At 40.9% G+C, this 21348-nt stretch overlaps 1 protein-coding gene across 5 annotated transcripts in view; it reads right to left on the bottom strand.

The window, feature by feature from the left end:
* Positions 1–21348, bottom strand: part of LOC146964794 (partitioning defective 3 homolog B-like) — a 199702-nt gene that overhangs the window by 133463 nt on the left and 44891 nt on the right. For all 5 annotated transcript variants that reach the window (XM_085766116.1, XM_085766115.1, XM_085766117.1 and 2 more), the window contains 3 exons: positions 11766–11836; positions 1920–2003; positions 830–955 (listed from right to left, as the gene is read on the bottom strand). In XM_085766116.1, the coding sequence (XP_085622242.1) occupies positions 830–955; positions 1920–2003; positions 11766–11836 (281 nt within the window). The remainder of the gene's footprint in view (positions 1–829; positions 956–1919; positions 2004–11765; positions 11837–21348) is intronic.

The raw sequence follows: 21348 nt of genomic DNA, 5'->3' as shown, positions 1-21348 counted from the left end.
AGCTACAGTGGCAAACTCAACTGAGAAACATCTGGTCTCAGATGAATCTTGAACAAATCTTGCCTTACAGGAACGAGATGGAACGTGAAGACACACGGAGGCTAGCTCTAACAAGCAGACACACACACACATTCACGCAATGCACGCAAACACACACACATGCACAGAGATGATTTTGAAAGCAATGCTCTCAAAACATCTGCCAAGTGTCTTTTCTGCCGTTCTCTGTGATGCCAGGAATGTGATATACAAGCCCTCTGACAATAGAAAGGTAAACAGGAGACAGAGGGACAGACAGCGGTGAGGAAGAGACAGGCCAGACCTGACTTTTCTCCAAGAGGAGTCTCGTTTCTCTCTCTCTCTTTTCTTTTGCCTTCACATTAGGTGAAGTATGTATCTGCAACTTTAATGTAACTTAATGTGGTACAAATCTACATCCAATATTTAAGACCCAAATGTAATCTACTTTAAATGATTTATTTTCCTCCATATCAGAGTAGATGTCAGGTGTCTCATTTCACTGTAATTGATGTGGGGTGAAGGAGATCATCTCTGTTAAAATATTGAGACATGAGCAAAATAACTGAACTTCTAACATGGGACATGGGACTTTTTCTTTTGTTTGTGTGACTTTATAATTTAGGTGAATCCTTTCGATAAACTGACTCTTTGTACGTCCCTCCATTAACCCAAAATCATGGACTGACTAAATGGGAAATGATTCATTCCCTGGATCTCATTGCATTTGAATACATCTGTGTTTCTCCTGCTTCTATTTCTCAAAAGAGAGAATTCAAGTTATACTCAGCCGAGACAGTGTTGCACTTACTGGCTGAATGTCTTGTCTATGAGGTCAGTGTTGTTGATCTTGACAATGCACTCGTCCTCTTGAAACAAGCCCTCCTTCCTTGAGCGGCTCTCTTCCTCCACTCCACGGATGTAAAGGCCGAGAGACCTAAAAATTTGCAAAGAGAGAGAGGGAGGTTACAGCTGCATAAAGTATTCGATTTTTTTTTTTTTAACAGAATCTTATAAATCTATACAAACACAAGGGCATGCTTGAACTTGTGGTGATTTCTACCTGCACTTGTATGATACACCATAAAGACATAAAAAGACAAGCAGATGGACAGGTGAAAGGTCCATACATTTGCAGACAGTAAGATGGTTGGATGGACAGAAAAAAACAATCCCAGCATCCTCAGTCCATCACTTCTACTGTTTCCTTACCATACCACGAAAAAGCAGCAACGTTGACAGTGACACACAAAAGGTTTAAGCTCCAACAGGATGAAAGTAGGTTAAAAGGTGAAAGAGATTATGGTAAATGGAGGAGAGAGATAGAGGAGGTTCAGGAAAGACGGAGGAGAGGACGCAGAAAATCGTAACAAGAGAGGAAAAAGAGAGTACAGACAGAGAGACAGAGAGAGACAGAGAGAGAGTGGTGAACTTGAGGAAGAGACTGGTAGGGTCAGGTGAGTCATGAGAACAGGCATAAAAACCCATCCTGCTTTCCTTTAGGAAATCCCCCTTCCACTGTCTGACTGTCACACACCCAAATAAAAGCCCTGCATAGCTGTGCAATTTTTATTCCCTTTCCTCCTTTTTCCATTGTGTGTGTATGTATGTGTGTGTGTGTGTGTGTGTGTGTGTGTGTGTGTGTGTGTGTGTGTGTGTGAGAGAGTGTGATCACCGATGCAGTGCAAGGGCCAAGAATTCCTTTCAAGTACAGAACAGGATTACGAGGATATAACTCTGGGACACACTGTAGCCGGTAAACAGAGGAGTCTTTCTGAGGTGATAGGGCAGAATGAGGACTTACACATAGTACAGTACACAGGTATGTGTTGTTTTTGTGTGCATAAACCTGTGCGACTGACTATATTGTATTTCTGTACCTTACTGTGTACGCTACTCACCGTCCACTGAGTGATGAGCAGTAGGGAACGACGTGAATTCCCAGGGGGCTGTCCTCTCCCAGGATCTCCACTATTCTGGTCAAGCTAAACACACACACACACACACCACGGACAGTGAGGAAAAACAACATGTTATATTAGTTTACTCACATACATCACATGTAGACATTCTGTCACAAATAACAACTTTGGCCTTGCAAATAAATAAAACTACCCAATACTGGACATGAGAGTGGGTGTAAAAGAATGTATGGATACAGTATATATCTGTGTATTTGAAAGTCTTTCTCCATTAAATTGTTTTACAATCATCCAATAAATATTATACTGAATTGCAACATCAACAAAAGCTGACTGGAGTCAGGACTTATAAAAACCAGGAGTTTAGCTATTAAACTAAGACCTCTTTTGTTGAGTCACAAAGCAAGGATAGTTAAAAAAAAAAAAAAAGAAAATGGTGATCTGCATAAATCTCCTCCTGTAAATGGACATAATTTAGTGTTGGTGACCAAGCCAAGATGATTCCAAATGAAAATGAATCCTACTCATCGTTTACCTTTCAGGATAAGTGTCAGGGTTGCAGTCATGCAACTTCTATGAGTTTTCGCAAGACAGCGAGCTTCAAACACTGAAGACTACAGAATGGTTTCAAACCAGGTAAATGCTCCTTCTGGAGACCAGACTGAGCTGTGGGACAACCTCAGCGCGCCACTCACACCAGACATGCTAAGAACACGTCTGAGCTGAAGCACCTCCGCAGGAAGAGAAGGGCTCAGATTTGCTCCTGAGTAGCGTGTATGTCTGATACTGTAAGCAGCTGCTGCCAAAGAATGTTCAGCCAGTTATTAAAGACAAGGGTTCACTTCCTGTTTCCACCTGCACAATGAATGTTTAAAGGAGACATGTCATGCCCCTTTTTCACAAATTAAAATAGTTCCCAGGTGTCTTAAATAAATATCTGTGACATGCTTCGGTCAAAATACCCCAAGGATCAAACATCACAGCTCTCTTTGCATCGGTCAAAACAGCCCTGTTCAGAATGGCTGGTTTCAGTGCCTGTCCCTTTAAATGCAAATTAACCACTTCTCACCCTGCCCCGCCCCCTCTACCCGTACCGGTACTCACAGGTAGAGGTGGTATTATGCAAATTCGAAAAACTAATGACATCATTGTATGTCAACTGAGGAAACAGCCTGTAAAACTGCATGGATTTCAACCTATCCTGCAAATTACAGATTTTTTTTGTCAAATCTCACATTTTAGGGCCCGGAAGGCAAGACAAACACCCAAATATATGTTAAGGAGCCTTCAAAAAGTGAAATTTCCATAATATATTTAAAGTTACCATCCCAGGCAGCTAGACTTAGGATTTATTTTCAAATTGTACAACTGATAAGTCGTGACTATGATTTGTTACTTGTTACAGGGAGAGTGGAGGCTCTCTGCCTTACACACCGCTGCTGGACCTGCATGATCAGAGCCTCACAGCTCTCGTCTCTGTGACACAAACGTGTCCCGTAAACGTAGATGACGGTTGCATGATTTGGCAGTTTGACTGACAGACAGGCCGTCCACCCAAAGTTGTCTGAGACTAATTTGATTGGTAGGCCAAATTTTGGCCCCTGCTCCCTACACAGATGACCAAATTTAATCATTGATATGTCAAATCACTTATGTCATCGATTACTGTCTAATACTTACCAGATATACTCAGGTTTTTTAGATTTTGCCAGTAATGTGCAGCTTGGGATGGTAAATTAAATATCTGTGTCCAATTAATTTAAAAAAAATTACAACAGATTCTATAGTTTGAGCACATTGTCTTTATCTACACTTAAGCGTGACCGATTAATGCAGAAAACAAGGTCACTCCAAAGGATTCACATATACATTTGCTGGTGCTGTTTTGATCACAGAGAATGTTAAATATTTTTCAAGCCTTATGGGAGCAGTCTAACCCTGGTGTATTCCCACCTGTCTACTGGTTGTGTTTACTTGCAGACATACTCTGCATAATGATCAGCTGTTCAGGGACAAATCTGTGACACGAGCTGACATTACCTGAAGAAACACATGGTAAAGACTTGTGATGTAAAAACATGAATCCTTCGTAGTAAACACATGCACAAAATACTAAATATGACAGAGACTGATACAGGAAGTGAGAATAAGACAAAGAGAGACAAAAAAAGACTTGATCATGAAACATGGGGAAGATCACACACATGCAGTGCCACACAAATACAAACAGCATAGTGTCTGAAAATGTGCCTCCGGAGGTTAGGGTTGAAAACTACCAGTCTAGATTGATACATCCCTTTCCATGGATGCATTCATTGTGCTAAAAATACTTTTTTGTCAAGGACTTAATCCACGTCTGTGAACCCAGCCCTCAGAGAAGGGGATGTCAACACTCTATTCAAAGTCAACAACAACTGTGTGTGTGTGAGTGTGTGTGTTTGTCAAAACTTTTTTTGTGCCATTCATCTCTATGGGTTTCTTCCACTCTTTGAATCTCTCAATGCCTCTGTCTAGTTTGGATTATTCGAGTGAGTGTCTGCTTTACATTCTGTCTGTGTTTTAATGTGTGTCTTTGTTTGTTTGATTAGTTTATCTATCAGAGCACAGCCATTAATCCTCCCCTGACCTTCTCTCTGCTCCCTGTGTGTGCGCATTTTTTTCAAAGTGAGTTTTGTCTGAACTTAGTTTGGTTGCTCTTCGGTTCTACCCTCCTTTCTCTCTCTGCCTCTGACTCTGACTGCTCGTTTTGTCTCCCTCCCTCTCTGTAGACCATCTATCCCTAAACCTCCGTCGACTGATGGTGGTGCAGATGCTGATAAACTCCAGAGAGAGAGGGTGGTTGATGATGGTGGGTGGCAACAGGGGAGAGATGTGCAGTGCAAAAACAACTTCCTTCCGCTCTTTGTCTCCGTCTCTCTTTCTCTTTTCAGCTCACACACACACACACACACAGAGAAGATACTGCCTCATCACCACTCAGCAAAAATTGAGTTAATCCAGACAATAAGAAACAAGGGACTGCGAGAGAGGGGAAGAGAAATGAAGGCAAGGACGGAGGGGGATATGTGGGATGTATGTGAGGAGGAAGGTAGGGAGGGAGTAGAGACAAAAAGGAAATAGCAAGAAGAAGAAGAACGGAGACAGTGGGGAGGTTAAAAAAAAAGATCCTATTCTAAACTATGTACAACTTCAGGTTTTGAGTATGTCCTTTCCACTGGAAAACTAACTAACTTACGGCACAAATAAAAAACACTGTTCCTCCAGGATGCAATACATAAAGGAAATGGAAGCGTTCTCAGTTCCAATGAATAAATAAATGACCACACTGATTGTAATTGGTAGTGAAAATCCCTGAGAACACCCCAGAAAAACAAACCATTTTGGAAAATGTGTAATTGTGGTTAAAGCCTCTCCCTGCAGGAGCCTGGTGGGTGGACAGCAAGTGACAGGGAGATTCAGCTCACCTGGCCTGACTGGATTATATAAGTCTGTGGCAGACAGCCAGTCATTCTCTCCGCTCTGCCTCCATGCCGTGTTATGTTGGAGTTTTTATGTTCTCATGTTGTCCATACAGACTTAAAGGGATAGTTCAACATTTTGGCAAATTGGCGAAACGTTACGAGATGGAGTTGTTTTCAAAGTAAATTCATACAAAACCGCTGATGCACGTTCCTGTCGGGGGCAGTTTTCCGTCAAGCAGTCTGTAAATTTGTCTGGAAGACAACTCTGTCTCGTAACGTTCTGTTAAGCCTGCCACACACATAAAGATAATCGGGCTGATTTTGTCCCGATTTTCCCCCTTCCGACCACGGACAGACATCGCCCAATTATCTTAAGCTCTTACGATTATCTTATAAGATTCTCTTGTAGTGTGTGGTGTGTTAAGAGTCAAAATTCCCCCGACAATCGGCTCGGAAAACGTTCGGCGCCGATAATCGTAAGTATTAAACATGTTCAATATTTACGATTATTGGGGCCGACTTCGGTGGCCGTTTCAATCAAAAGTCATCTTGTGTGTGGAGAGCCGGTGTTGTGCGGAGAAGTGCCTGCTCACCGAGCTCTGCATGCTGCTCGCGGCAACAAGCCACTTCTCCGCACAGGACCGGCAACCCCACAGAGAGCCACGGTGCAGCCCTGGCATGAGGTTCACACAGACATTCACGCCCACAGGAGATTTCCTGATAGCCGATAGCAAAGACGGTAGCGCTCATAGCCGGCAACAGCCGGCAATAGAGCAACCATGTTTAAACGATCATGTGACCGCCGCTCACAGCCCGTCACGTGACAGCGCACGGGTCCCTATTGGACAGCTGCTTGACTGCTCGGTGTCCGGAGCCACAGACACACAGACACACACCGATGGGATCGTTGTAACACACACCATGGATATTTTATAAGATAATGTAATAGGTACATCATGACACACATGCCTTCGCATTTTGGAACCTTTATTCATGTGTGTGTATGTCTGTGTCTTTGTGTCTTTGTCTGTGTGTGGCCGTGTTAGTGTTAGCTCCGTGTTAGCATTAGCTCCGTGTTAGCAGGGCTTAGCAAACACCGCTCTCTACCTTCAGCAGTAAACACAAGCACGTGGAGGGGGTGGAGGGGGTGGAGGAGGTGGAGGAGGTGGTGGCGGAGAGTTTTTTTTTTTTTTTTTTACGACAGTGACATGTGCCTCCCAGAACTGTGGGGGAGCTCCGGAGAGGGAAAAAAAAAGAGAAACCAACGAAGGAGCGAGCTATTTCCGGCCGACTTGCATAGTTCTGCTTTAAGGGCCTTTCACACCGAGCGCGAGTCTGAAAAAAAAATCAGCCGCTTGCAGAGTGAAAACAAACGGCCAGACGTTCAGTTAAAGTGACGGATGCATGCCAAGATTTTGACCGTATACCCTGCAACTTGCTGGCTGGTAAGTATACAACCACAAGGCACTGATTCTGGTTGGTCCATATATAAAATGTCATACAAATTCAAATATTTTCTTACAATAATGTAAGAGAAAAACTATTATAGGGATGTAAAAATACCTAGCAAACATTGTCTGGGAATGTTTGTACCATGTGCCAACCCATCCAGTAGACACAGATCTTTTTTCTGGATAAGTGAAGCTTCTAACATCATGGTAACACAAGTAAAAGTCAGGACCTGTGGATATCTAACAGAGCTCATGGCAATCCATCCAACAGTTGTTGACATTTTTGTTTCCACCTCAGTGCTGGGCTGACAAAATACCATTCTTTAAATGTACGCTACCAGAGATGCTACTAGCATGGCGAAAAAGTACAAAGAGAAAACAGGAGGAGGGAAGGGGAAGAAATGTGGAGAAGGACAGAAAACTGAAGAAAACAGGGAGGGGAAAAAGGAAAGAAGGTGCACACACACACACACACACACACACACACACATAACACACACACATAACACACACACACACACACACACACCACACACACACACACACACACACACACACACACACACACACACACACACACACACACACACACACACACACACACACACACACACACACACACACACACACACACACACACACACACACACACACACACACACACACACACACACACACGATCCATTTGCATTTCCTTTTTTATTTTTTGTGTGAGATGTTTGACAGACTGCATCAATGCAAAAAATGAAGTGGGGGTGAGAGAGAGACAAAATGGGTGAGACTTGAGAAGAAATGAGGGAGGGAGCGCAATGTGAGAGAACAAGAGACAGAGAGAAAGGGCCAAACACACACACACACACACACAGAGGGAGAGGGAGAGGAGCAGAGAGAGATGAAGAGAGCAGGTGTTCTCTTTATCCACCTGCCACTTCACTGATCCTCACTATGAAAGACAGAAACACAGAGGAGAAATAACAAAAAAGGAGGATGTGCATTACCAAACCACTCTCTTCCTCTCACTGCATCTCACCCTCTCATCCTTCTTCTTATTTATCATCTCCCTTTCTCTCTCTAAGCTGGCCTTCAAAGTGGAGAGCACCAGAGATGTAGAGAGCAAAGGGGACGCACACCAGGAAAAAAAAGCACAATGCCACTTAAGATGAACATTCAAATACAGAAATGCAGACATTCACAAAAGAAATTAAAACACAACACACTATGAGTAGTTCTTTGAGGAAAGATAAAGAATACAGCTGAATGATATCAAGGCAGTAGGCTCACTATATAACTTTCTAAAATGAAATGTTTTCTTTACTACAGAACAAGTAATGGTATAAAAAAAAGCCCATGGTATGTATTTATGCTCTTTATACTGTATATCATAATAGAGTAAAATTATGTCAAACCTTTATTACTTTGCATTAAATAAAACCTAACAAACGAATGTACTGCAGATATCAGGGACATCATGAACTATAAGACCAAAGCAGGCTCGTCATTTAATGTTTAAAATAATGGTTATAATGTTATTTCGATACTGTAGGTTAATTAATCCCATCTTGTTACATTGACAACATTTAATTATCAGTCAAATCAATGTAATTTTAGTGTGTGATGTATTTTCTTTCTTTTATTTCTCCTGCTAGATATTAGGTGTCAAAAGGCAGAATGTGATAGCGATGGCCGCTGCACATTTACATTGACACCACTCACTTGTCTGCACATTAACTCCACATTACTGGTGACAGAGCTGAATCTCAACCATGAGGGTAAATGCCATGAGGCAGCGAACTACCTCTTTGTCAGCTGGGTAAAATGGATGCATTATGTCTCACTAAAACTCAGCACACACACAATTTGCAAGATTAACTAGCCAATATTAGCAAAGCCGGTTGTGGCCCGCATAGATACAAAGTTCTCAGAAATAATCACAGTAATAATGATATATTTACCATAAGAATGTTTTGCGTACAAATTATATTATATGTTCTGTGGTAAACAATGAAATGCAGTGCAACTACAACCGCTAGGCCAACAGTTGTTAATGAACGGTATGTTCATCCTTGTGTACATATGAAAAGAGACTAATAGGGTGAGAGAAGAAGAAACAGACAGGCCAGGAACAAAGCTGGAAAGAAGACAAAAGGAGGAAACAAAACAGGTGGAGAAGGACAAAGATACAGAAAAACAGATGGACAAGGATAAATTGGAAGGGAGAGACAAACAAATCCACAAACAGACAGACCAAGACCGATCCTCACTGTAGAATCAGAGTTAGGTCCCAAATTGACATTGGAATAAAATCTGTTATCCATGGAAAACCCTTCCCACATCCAGTTTGTTTTGTGCATGCAGTGAAACCCATTTACCTTTTCACCTCCTCGCTTCTAAAACACCTTCTGCGTCGAGCCTTATTTCACGAAGAAATATAATATACTGGCAATGCTATTTCAATAAACCAATTCACAGTAAATCTGTTTCCCTGTATAAAAAGGACATTTTGATTCAAAGGTAATGAGTTTTGCGCTGAGAGTGCTGTGTGGTTAAAATTATGATAAGCTATTACTGTATTTATAGGTGTAGCTTCACACTCAAAAGGCACGCATAGACACACACACACGCACACACACGTTTAGTTAAAGTATGCCTTACTGTTCCAATATTTATAGCTGCCTTCCTCTACTCATTTTGGACTTTTTTTGCAATTTCAAGGATCGTTTCCCCGGCGACCAGGAAAACCATTACATCACTTTTACATTACTCACAGCTGTGATGCTTTGTGTGTGTGTTGGTGTGTGTACATTAGAGGATATGTTCAATCAAACCACTGAGAGAGTGTAGCTATATGTATGTCTAAGATAATGACCTCTATATTCAATGTATACTACTAAAAGGCACGAGGAAATTTAAACTGTCAAGAAATGTTATTTAATTCACTTGACACTTACATTGCATACTTTAATCAGAATTCACATCTAATCATTTATTGAGGTGATATGATTGTAATTCAGTCACTCAGTGTCATTATTTGATTGAACTCAATGGAGACATGTAAAAAAAAAAACAGCTACAGCTAATACAATGTATGGCGGGTGGTGTAGCAGCAGTATACCATATTTACTCCATCTACATTTGGGATTGAATTGAAAGCCTGGTCTCCAATACTAGCCACTGGCATGGTTAACATAAACAAGGGACGACCAGCCAAAGAAGTTAATAAACAAGGGTGGATGAACTCCTGAGGCATGTTATATATTACATTATGTGCTTTCCAGTTAAATATAATGTACATTTCTATCATTTCCGCTCTGTTCCTTTTTGCTTCTAATCCGGTCTGGCTGTTGTTGCACATCGCGTGTCTGCAAATGTTTTACAGTTTGAGCCATGTTGAGTAATGGAGGGTCCCTGACCACTGAAATGCAGGATGCCTTTTAATTTGAAACAGAGGAAGTATGGCATAATAATGTAACAGAGTTAATGGGATCAGATAAAAATAAGTCTTCTTAGCAAAATATGACAGACTACACCACAAATCAAACAAGAGAGGACAAATAATAAAGGCCTGCCTCTAATGAAGAACTGCTAGCTTCTTAAGCTCAGGTAAATAAAAAACAACACAGTTATTATTTGAGGAAGTGTGGGGCGTTGCATGTAAGTGAGAGTCCATGTGTAAGTCATCTGTGGTTGCAGCTGGTTGCCATGGAGAGAGACTTAAACAGCTTAGCATGAGGTCAACATTATTCCCTCTACCTAGCTCTGACTCTGTCTGTGCATGGCCGTGTTACAGGTTAACCACATATTATTTTGTTTTAGTATTTATGAATTAACCACAGATTAATTACATGACCATGCCGACCCGCTGATTTCAAAATCGCAGTCTAATATACTATCCATTAACAGAGGTCAGTGGAGTCGGACAGAGCACCACATTCATCAATGGTGTGAGAGCCACTTCCTCATATTTACTGCCCTGGTTTTGTATTAGTCATGCTGATGCAGAGAATGGCCCTGGTGGGAGACATCTTTGTTTTCTATCCTGTCCGAGAGTTACATCATAAATAATGATATGACCCAACAGTGGTGTTGTTGACAGCACGTGGTCATCGGACATAGACAAAAAATAAGCAAAGAGAATCTACATGTGCCCATAATGCTGCTCTACGTGTTTTCTGCATCTGTCCTGGCTCTGTGTTGGGGATGTATGAGTCTGCCCCCCACATCCTCCTGCTAAAATAAGCAAACACACACATAAACATGCACAGTTAAAAGGCTCACAAGAGACATGGGGCATTCTGCATCCCTAATTCTTAATTAAGCAGCAGTCATCAATGTATGCATGTGTGCGTTCACTTGCATTGGCCTATTAAAAAAAAAAGCAGATACAAGTGTGTTTGTGGCTGTTTAATTTCATTGTGTGAGTGTGTGTGTGTGTGTGTGTGTGTGTGTGTGTGTGTGTGTGTGTGTGTGTGTGTGTGTGTGTGTGTGTGTGTGTGTGTGTGTGTGTGTGTGTGTGTGTGTGTGTGTGTGTGTGTGTGTGTGTGTCTGTGTAACCCTGACCCCGTTTTGGCAGTCTTTTGTAGTGGGCTAATGATGGCGCTTCTTTACACCAACTATATCTGTAAAGGCCTTGATCTGGATTAGAATTGCAGCTTTAATGAAGAGAAAGTAGGACACAAACACACACACATAAACATCAATAAACATGAATGTAGACAAACATGGACACACAAAAAAAAAAAAACTAAGTACAGTATGTTAACACACAAAGTCCTCATGGTGTCGCTTTTCTGAGGTTGTTTAACCAAACCCATTAGTGAGGTTGGTTAGAACAATGATGCAGCACGATGAATAGAGACAGGATCCATATCTCAGTGCACGTCAATACAAGAGAAGCCCCCTCCCAAAAAACTGACCTGCCACTGAAGGTGTGTTTGCCTTGGAGTCGTTCCACCCCTGCAGGCCTCTCCACAGCAGGACCGGCTGCCTGCAGAGAACACACGGGGAAACACCTTTTAGCTTCGTCTGTGATTGGCATTTGGAAAAGAGACAATACAAGAACAGAACAAAAAGCTCCTACAGCACACTGAAACTGTCACCAAGAGGAAGACTTAATGGAAGGACAAACGGAAAAGAGAGATTGTAGATATTGGAGGACATGTGGATGGATTCACTAATCAAAAGTGTAAATAAACAAAAAGCGAAAGATTGACTAAGTGGAGGAATCGCAGGACTCACTCTGTTTTGATTATGGCTTTTAATGCACTCAAACCCACATGAAATCCTGAGCTCCACAAATACATCTTTGCAATTTGAAAGACAAAGAAATACATGATTAACAAAAGAATGAATGAGTGAAGTGACGAGTGAAGGAGCTCCTAAATTGATGGATGGATGATGTACAAATAGCAATTAATATGTGAAGGCAAGAAGACAGTGTTGTCAAGCAGTAATAAATAACACTGTCAATGGGTATGGCAACTGAGAGAAAGAGGGAGAGGTGTGACAAAGAAGCGTGTAAATGTGAGCCAACGGGGCTGTAATAATTACTTTACACAATGACAGAGGGCCTGCATGAAGTGTGTGTGTTTGTGTGAGGGCGCAGAGGTGAGCTCCACAGGGACCAGGACACACACCACGCCCTGCTGCCATCACGTAACAGTGACGGACAGATGAGTCAGCTTATTCTTAACATGAGGCGGTGACTGTGTGTATACATGTTTACACACATGTAGCTTCACAACTACATATGTGCAAATCCATGATGTATTATGAATACCTGATATCTAACATGTTACTGTACAGATTCAGTAAAATGCTGCAGGTTTGTATACTTTGAAGGATCATTATTGATTTATTGATTTATTTTATCAATAGAGACCCCAAGTCCTTATGTCACCTCTAAGCCAGCTGTTTTTCTACAAGTGCCTCTGAGACTCTTACTGAGGGATGCTCATATCTTTTTTTTTTTAAAGCATTTCTTTGACTTTTCTATCCGTGTTCTTAAGCTGCAATTGCAGCTGTCTCGCAGGTTTCCGTACCATTTGGCATTTTCTGTCTCACTCATGTTCCTGTGTGAGCCACTCCTTGTTATTCAAGTGAGCTGTATTATATACTAACAGCTAAGCTGCTGTGCTGAGCATTAAAGTTAAATTAAGATGTACATGAATTTTTATCGCTGAGCTTTGCCCCGACTCTGATCAACTTTTCATTTTAAATGAAAGTCTGTTTTAATTGTATCTAAAGCACTTTGAAGCTGCCTGAAGCATCAGTAGTGGTGGGTACATAAATTAGCTTTATCAGAATGACTGTCAAATCAATCAGAATTAGCATTCAGTCTTAATCTGCATATCTGTCTGCATGTTCAAGCAGAGTGAGCAGATGCAGACGGACACATGTGCAGGTCAATAACGCTCAATGTTAGTGGTAGGGACTAATGGACTCTTAACATGGCCTTTAACCTTTAACCCCTCACCCTTCTGCCATATGACCTATACCACATGTCAGTAGGAGAGAGGAGAAGAAAAAGAGCGAGGGAGAGGAGACATGGAGCAAGACTGATGAGAAATAAAGAGAGAAGGAATCTAAGAAAGATGTAAGATGGTAAAAAAGACAGGATGAAAAAAAAACAAAGGCTGATGAAAGGAGATGGAGGACGGTAAGGTGAGACAGACGGCAGACACAGTAAACATATGTTTAAGCTTGGCAGCCTGGAAATCAATTAGTCTGGTTGAGCTACACGTGCAGTCATGTGAGCCTAATTATTAATATGATGACAGGTAATATTAATTATCCTAAACTCTTTGTCATAACAACAGCAACTGATAGATTAATTAGAAAATCTTTGGTGCTTAAATGTATATGTCCCATTTAATAACTGCATGTAGAGATAGTCTCTCTCTCTCCCTCTCTCTCTTTGGCAGAGCGACAGTTTAATTGCAAAGGCCAGCAACATATTTCACTTACCAAAGGCTAATTTAGAGGCAGTAAATGAATCTGAACGAGTACATGTGTGTCATTTTTCATACTGACCTCACAATATCATCAATAATAAAGACAAATACAATTCTGCTGAACAGTGAAGGAGTTAGTTATTTGTATTTGTTTTAAAGGATCTTCAAGCGGAATATACTCTATACTTTTGTTTTCATTGCATAGATTATTAAGAATGATGTTTTGATGGTCACCTCAGAACTGTATTGAAGATGCATATTCTTAAACCATCAATAAAGCTGTGGAATTCACTGGAAAAAGAAAATCATAAATGATGTAAAAAGACACAATCAGCCCCTTAATGAAATACAGTACAATACAGGTGACATAAAGGCTCACTAGAAATAATGATTTAAAGACCCAGTGTTTTATTTAAGGAGAAAATAAAAATATAATTATAAATGACAAAGATTTATTAGAAATATATTGAGGACAACTGCAGGGAAAAATTAATACATTAGTCTGCCGAGCTTGGACAGCTCGATCGATACTCGTGAGCATTAGGGGCTCTCCAAAAACTGAGATTAGAATAGTAGAATTTCCATCTGAACTCAGTGATGGATAATGCTGCCTTAACTGTGCCTGTAATAAATGGACCGCATTTACCCTTCTCGGTCCAATCTAATAATTGCTAAAAGTGGATAAAAGCAGATAAAAACAGTGAACTATTCGTGATATTACTAATTACTGAATAACCAATCAGACTAAGTGTCCCTGAAAACACTCCCAGAATGAGTCTGATAAATGAATAGTAATGAATTAATGAATGTTGGACAGTGTGTGCGTGTGTGTTTGTGTGTCTTAATCTATCTTGAAATATCTACTTGCAGAAGTGGATGATGAATTAAAGTAAATATGAGTTTGATAAATGTGATGTCAAAGAGCCAGAGACATAAACAGCAAAGGAAATAAATAATATTCAAAATGTTAAATAATTCTTTTTTTCTACTAAATAAAATCACCTAATTTGTTTAGAATGCAAATGACTCAATAACTTCTTTGAAAAGCTCTCCTCTTTCTATCAGGATGTGTGACACAGTGTAACATGTTTCATCTGTGAGTGTGTATGTTTCAAATGGTTGCAAGGAATATATGACTTAATTAAGTAGTAAATTAACAGCAGCAGATCATACACTACAGTTAACAGCTACTTGCCTTAAGTACCAGTGGTATGACCTGGTCAAATCAGAGGCCTCCTGAGTTCATTGTTTAGCATACTAAACCAACATGAGTTCAGCTCTTCTAATCTCAAACGTATAACCTTTTTCCAGGCAGATTTTTTTTTAAATGCAGCTCAACCCACTATTAAGAGCTACTTGACTCATTCCCAGCGACAGTGGAGTTCACCTTTCCTTTTACACCTAACTTCAAGGAGTGATGTCATCAGAGGGAGAGAGCAAGAGAGAGAGAGAGAGAGAGAGAGAGAGAGAGAGAGAGAGAGAGAGAGAGAGAGAGAGAGAGAGAGAGAGAGAGAGAGAGAGAGAGAGAGAGAGAGAGAGAGAGAGAGAGAGAGAGAGAGAGGGAGAGAGGGAGAGAGAGAGAGAGAGAGAGAGGGAGAGAGAGAGAGCTGCTGGCTGCCATGACAAAACTGGAAACACAGACTCAGCCCCATGGACGGTATAGTCTCAGTGTTTCTGGACAGGACTTAACACACACACAAAACAGAAATATGTCAATCAATTGATCCAGGTGTGAATGCTGACTGATCTCTCTCCTGACGCAGAGGCAAGTCAGATGTTAGCAGGTTTTAGCGCAGGTTCCACCAGTGGAAAAAGGGGCTTTGGGCATGAGGAGGAGTCGGCACAGCAGAGCATTTGTACTGTATGTACACGTATGTACAGCTATACAAGATTATCACACAAAACATGCGTCAAGGGTGCTGGCACAAAAGCCGTGACGTACGTATGACAGCGAACGTGCAAATGTACACACCCCGAGGCAGCGTGATAAAGAAGTGCTGTAGAGCCTTATTAGCCCCAGTAGTACTCTAGACAGGAACAAATACTCCCAGCGTGATTAACACATTGTAACTAAGCTGCAACCATGCGTGTGTGTGTGTCTGTCTGTGTGCGTGTGTTGTAACCAAGACAGAAAGTGGGAGAGGGACAGTGAGAGTGATTTTGCGGCTCACTGTACTCATTTGTGGCTGGCATTTCGAACAGAAGAGCTCCACCAGTAAATCTTTCTGGATTGAAATTAAATAAAGACAGGGGGACAGAGAGTAGGAGCAAAGACAGAGAAGAAAGACAGAGAATTACTGCGAGAAGAGTACTTTCTTCCCTTCATCGCTCTCACCAAAGGCCAAGTGACAATTTGAACAATTACCCAGAGCCATTACCTCTATCTGAACCTGGCTGGTTGAGAAGAGACAGACCTATGAGCAAGTGACTGAGTGTGTGTGTGTGTGTGTGTGTGGAAAAGAGTGAGGGATGGTGAAGATGGCATAAAAAGAAAAGGATGTATGTGGAAGAAAATAGAGAGAAACAGAGAGATAACTTCTCTATTTGTGGTGGTCACAGAGCTAGTTATTGCAGCACAGCAGGTGTGAGACAGAAAAGCATCGACACAGAGACGAGAGCATCAAACACACCAGGAGATATGTGGGAAAAATAGATTAGCGGTAATAGTGGGTGTTTTCACACTTAATTTCTAATGACTGGAGTAAAACCATGTAATTTATTAATATTAACACCAACTCAAACGCTCTTAATCAAATGGTATCTCACGGGACATAATGTAATCATTTACTGGCACAACCAACAACAATGAAATCTGTCAATGTAAACCAACATACACATGAAAACCTGGAACAGAGGTGATGTGTGCATAATATTAGATCACACACAAATCATTTAGCTTTTCACACTCTTACCCCAAGTGTATAGACTTAAAAGCTTACAATCAAAGTAAATAGGTTGAAATAAACTATGTTATTTTGTTAAAAGTAAGTGGATGTTATGTTAACATTTATTTTTCTAAAGACTTACATCTCTTGTTGACACTTGCTTTGGTGGTAAACATGCAATTAGGAAATTAGTCCCAGTAAAATGACTCACTATAGGAGGTCTGAGCAGGGAGAACCTGATTGCTGTCAGTCTTGCTGTTTATAAAACTTTCAAATATGTATTCATTAGAAAATTTAAGTAAGTCAGCTCTCTTCAGAAGGCACACACATCAGAATCACAATAAATATGACTTCACTATTAAATCTTTAAAGGGGGACTATGCGAGATTTGCACCTTAATCAGACAGCTTTGGAGTTATTGTGATGGTTAAATGACTTGTTACAAGGAGAATGGAGGCTCTCTGCCTTCCACCTGGCGTCTCTTGGCCGAAAAAACAACAACCTTGCAAGATCAGTATCTCCTGTAGGGGGAGCTCCGTAGAGAAACAAAAGTGACCAAAGCAGCTAAAAAGCAACCAGACTTGCATAGTTCCCCTTTAACGAATTAAAGGAGATGAGAAAAATAGCTCCGTAAGACTTCCGAATAAAATAGCTAAAAGTGACTTAGCAAAATAAACTCAGCTGGCTACCCTTCAATTCGCAATGACTAACAAAATTATACAACAATGTGATTCTAATGAGGCTACATTTATTTTATCTATATATTGATTCTGTATGTAGTAATAATTTAGCACAAAATAACACATCTTGCACGGCTGTGATGATTAGCGCGGACTTTGTGCAGTCACTGACCACATTAGCTAAATGGTAGTTAGGAGGCAAGGTAGCTGAGGCAAAGTGCTAACACAGCTTACCCAAGAACCACAGTCACCGACTCCATCACAACTCGTTTTAGACCTACGTCAACTTCAAGCACATTTCTAAATACAGAGATTCCATACATTTCAGTGTCGTGCCTAAGCTCTCTCCATTTGGGATCTCCACTACTTGTTACATTTGTCACGACAGGATGCAATTTTCCAATGGTAAAAATGCCTGTGTCAAATTCGACAAATAAGTCTCAGCTATAACCGTGTGAGTTCCAGCGATTTTACACAACACTGTGTGGATTATTAGGCAGCAAGAAAACATTTGACAGTAGTTATATTTCAAGGCAAAACCTACGCTCATGTAACAAAACCTATTGTTCTGATCAAAGCTGTATTTGTTACATGAGAGAAACCTGAGGTGTATGAACTATAGGAGAGTGATACAAAAGCACAGCTGGTGTCGCTGAAATCACATATGTATGTGCATAATATCATTCAGTGGCTCTAAAAGATAAATCCCTGAGCCACAGCCATAGATAAGCCTACTGCGCAGCTCACACACCGCAATACTCTATATTGTCAGCCACATGAGTGATAGTGGGCCATGAAAACAGAGCTTAGATGCAAGAAGTTGACAGAGAGCTCAGAGCAACACGATCTACATTCCTCAGCTTCGACTTACATTTTAGCAGGAAAAGTAAATAGATTAGTGTTGGCACATTTATTAGTGATAAGACCACTTGGGTTTCACTTCTACAAAAACATGTTTCATAAAGCTGTAGTTTGAACATCAGAACTGACTGCAGGTGTGTGTTTTAGTGGAAAGTGGTCGGCCTGGTCACTATGATTGGGGTAAAACAAGAGATCAAATTGTTATCAAGACAATTAATATGGCATTTTGTTGTTAAATGTTGCATGTGGTCTTATCAAAAACATGTTAGGGCACCCTGAGCAACATTAACAGTCCACCTCTGAGAAGCAGACACATTCCCCAAATGAACTGAACCATGCAAACAGGCTGTTCTCCAGGGAATACAGTGAGGCTAAAAAAAATGGATGTTTGTCCGGTGAGTGAATCTCAAGGGAAGAGCCCTCACCACTCAAGAGTCCAATCAGGCGTGGAAGTCTCTTTAACCAGTGAACCTGAGGGATTTGCTGTGTCCAGCCGTCAAGAGGGAATATTAAACTGTAACACTGTCATAACAAGTCACCGAAACTACGTCTCTATGCAACAACCAGCACAATGTATTATCATATTTTTAGCAGATTCTCCTGGGCAAATGCACGTCTGTGTGCATGACATGACTTGTCTGTTTTAATTATTTCACTCTAACTAAACCAGGGTGCTCAAAACTCACTATTGTTTTTATAGAAATGTAATTTCAAATCACGCTGGATTAACGTAGCTGCTGTTTATATTGACAATGGAAATACAGTGCATGCACTTGACCTTTTGGGAGTTTTTCTATTACACAGAACACAGGAAGAAAACAGAAGAGATGGATGGAGGGGTGTTGCAGCAAAGGGCAGGAACATGCATAGATACAGAGTTAAGCCATTAGTTCCACGGTTCAAGAGGAAATAGGAGATGCAGCGAAAAACATTTATTAGTTACAGAGGAGAGAGAGCAGACACCGTGCACAGGCAAGTTAACCACGAGGCTTTTAGGTCAAAGTGGCAGCGCAGACACTCAGAGAGTTTAGTGTTTTATAAAAGAAAAATGGGTTGGGAAAAATCACAGTTTTAATAGAATAGAAAAAAGCATGATCTACAATTATGAAAAGAAATTATGGTTTTGTTGAATAGTAGTTGATGTGATGTTGGACCTGAATGTTTAATTTTAAAATAAAGATGACAAAATTATATATAAAAAAAAAAAAAGTGGCAAGGAGGGTAATGAGCAAGAGGGGGAGGACAAAAAAGGAGAAAGGAGCAGGTGTTTGCCCTCTGCCCCTCTGAGAAAGCAGAGACAGGATGAAAAGAGAGTTAAAAACTCAGGAGTCATTTGTCTATGTTAGTGGAGTCTGATTTGACAATGTGTGACTGAATTAGAAAGAACCTGGCACAAAACACACAACTCAGTCCCATAAGCCTAAACCCATAATAAACCTACACTGTCAATCTTGAGGCAAAAACACTCCTAACCTGCTTGATCAGAACAACAGCTGATAGTTGACTCCATGTAAAACAATGACAGCATTGTTAATTACACATCTTTGTAATGATTCTGCATGAATCTCTCAATAACATCTCCACTATGACAACTCTCTGCAGTGTGTGTGAGGCTTCCTGAATTAATTAAATGGCCTTAAGACAGAAAAGAATCACACAGACATATCCTTAAAAAATGGCACAAAAAGTTTCTGTGAGAATCCTAACTGTGTTTCTAACTAAAAAAGAAATGTATGTAATCCTTGGGGCAAAATTTGATCCTTCCAGCTCCAAATACATTAGCAGGAAAGTACAAGTTTAAAGCAAAACAATATCAACAATTTGCTGCTTTTACTAGCAGTGATGCAAGAATATTAAGTTTGTCCTGGGAATGCTGCTCGATGAGAGGCCATGGGGTCATTAAAATTTAAGTGTTCATCCCCCTGGGAGACTTAATTTGCTCAGCATATTTAATGAAAATCAGGCAATTTGATTAAAACAGCACTAGAGGAAAACTCATGGTGTCCTTGAGGATCAATATCTTGCAAAGGATAATGAAACAGACCTAAGGAAATAAATGTTATGACATATATTTGGTTTGTACACCCCTTAAAAACTATTGTTTGATGTACAAATGCAACATGAAGTGAAAATAAACAAATATTACCTCAAGCAAAATCATCGAGACTCTATTGCACTACTGTGCAGCTTAAATCAGTAGATAATCTTGTGTGCTATAGCAACTAGGGCTGCCCCCGACCAAAGATTTTGTTGGTCGACCAGTAGTCGTCACTTATGGCGATTAGTCGACTATTCGACCCCCCACCTTGAGGGGAAAAAAAAAAAAAAAAAAAAGTTGAGAATTAATTTATTAATGCTTCTGACTCCGGCCGTGTTGGGTCCGAGATTACCGGCAGAATGCCCGTTTATCACCAATAAACACAGTAGATGAGGAGGGTAAAAAGTTACTGAGCTCAGGCTGTGTGACGGGGGTGCGGGGGTGGGGGTCCGCGGCGTGGAGCGGTGCGGGCATAGACATACATGTATGCCTATGGGTGCGGGTCTCTGACTGCAGCGGGGACTATCATGGATCCGCTCCGTGACACTGAGACTGGCCGCCGGTGAGCGCTGTGGGACGGGACCGGGGCTCAGACAGCACCTGCTAATGGTGACAGCGGTGATACGAGAGAGACTGCCGTGCCGTGTAAAAAAAACAAAAAGAAAAAGTGTCACGTCACGACTTCCTGTATCCGGCTCTTCAAAATAAAAGCCCCATAACCTTTCATATACAGTTCAGTCATTGATGTTGGCTTAATTTTGACAAGACACGGCTCCAAATGTTTTTTTGTTTTTTTTCCTGCGACCAATCGACCAATGAAATTTTGGTCGGCTAATGATTTTTTGGTCGACCAGTGCTTGGTCGACTATTTGGGGGCAGCCCTAATAGCAACTAATAACAGTTATTTCCCACTTTTTAAGTGGGTGGAAGAAACTTGTGTCTCAAAAGTATGTACTACTCTATATGGATAAAGAATGCACCCAGTATTATTAATAATGTGAGATATTGCCATTCTCACAAATGAGTGTAAAAACACACAGAGGGAACAGAGATACATAATAACTGATCCGTCTTGTGTGTGA

Source organism: Trachurus japonicus, chromosome 21, assembly GCF_045865225.1.
Source record: "Trachurus japonicus isolate A0001 chromosome 21, Traja_1.0".
Taxonomy (NCBI): Eukaryota; Metazoa; Chordata; class Actinopteri; order Carangiformes; family Carangidae; genus Trachurus; species Trachurus japonicus.
Note: the sequence above shows the minus strand (reverse complement) of the source record. Positions and strands in the feature narration are given on the sequence as shown.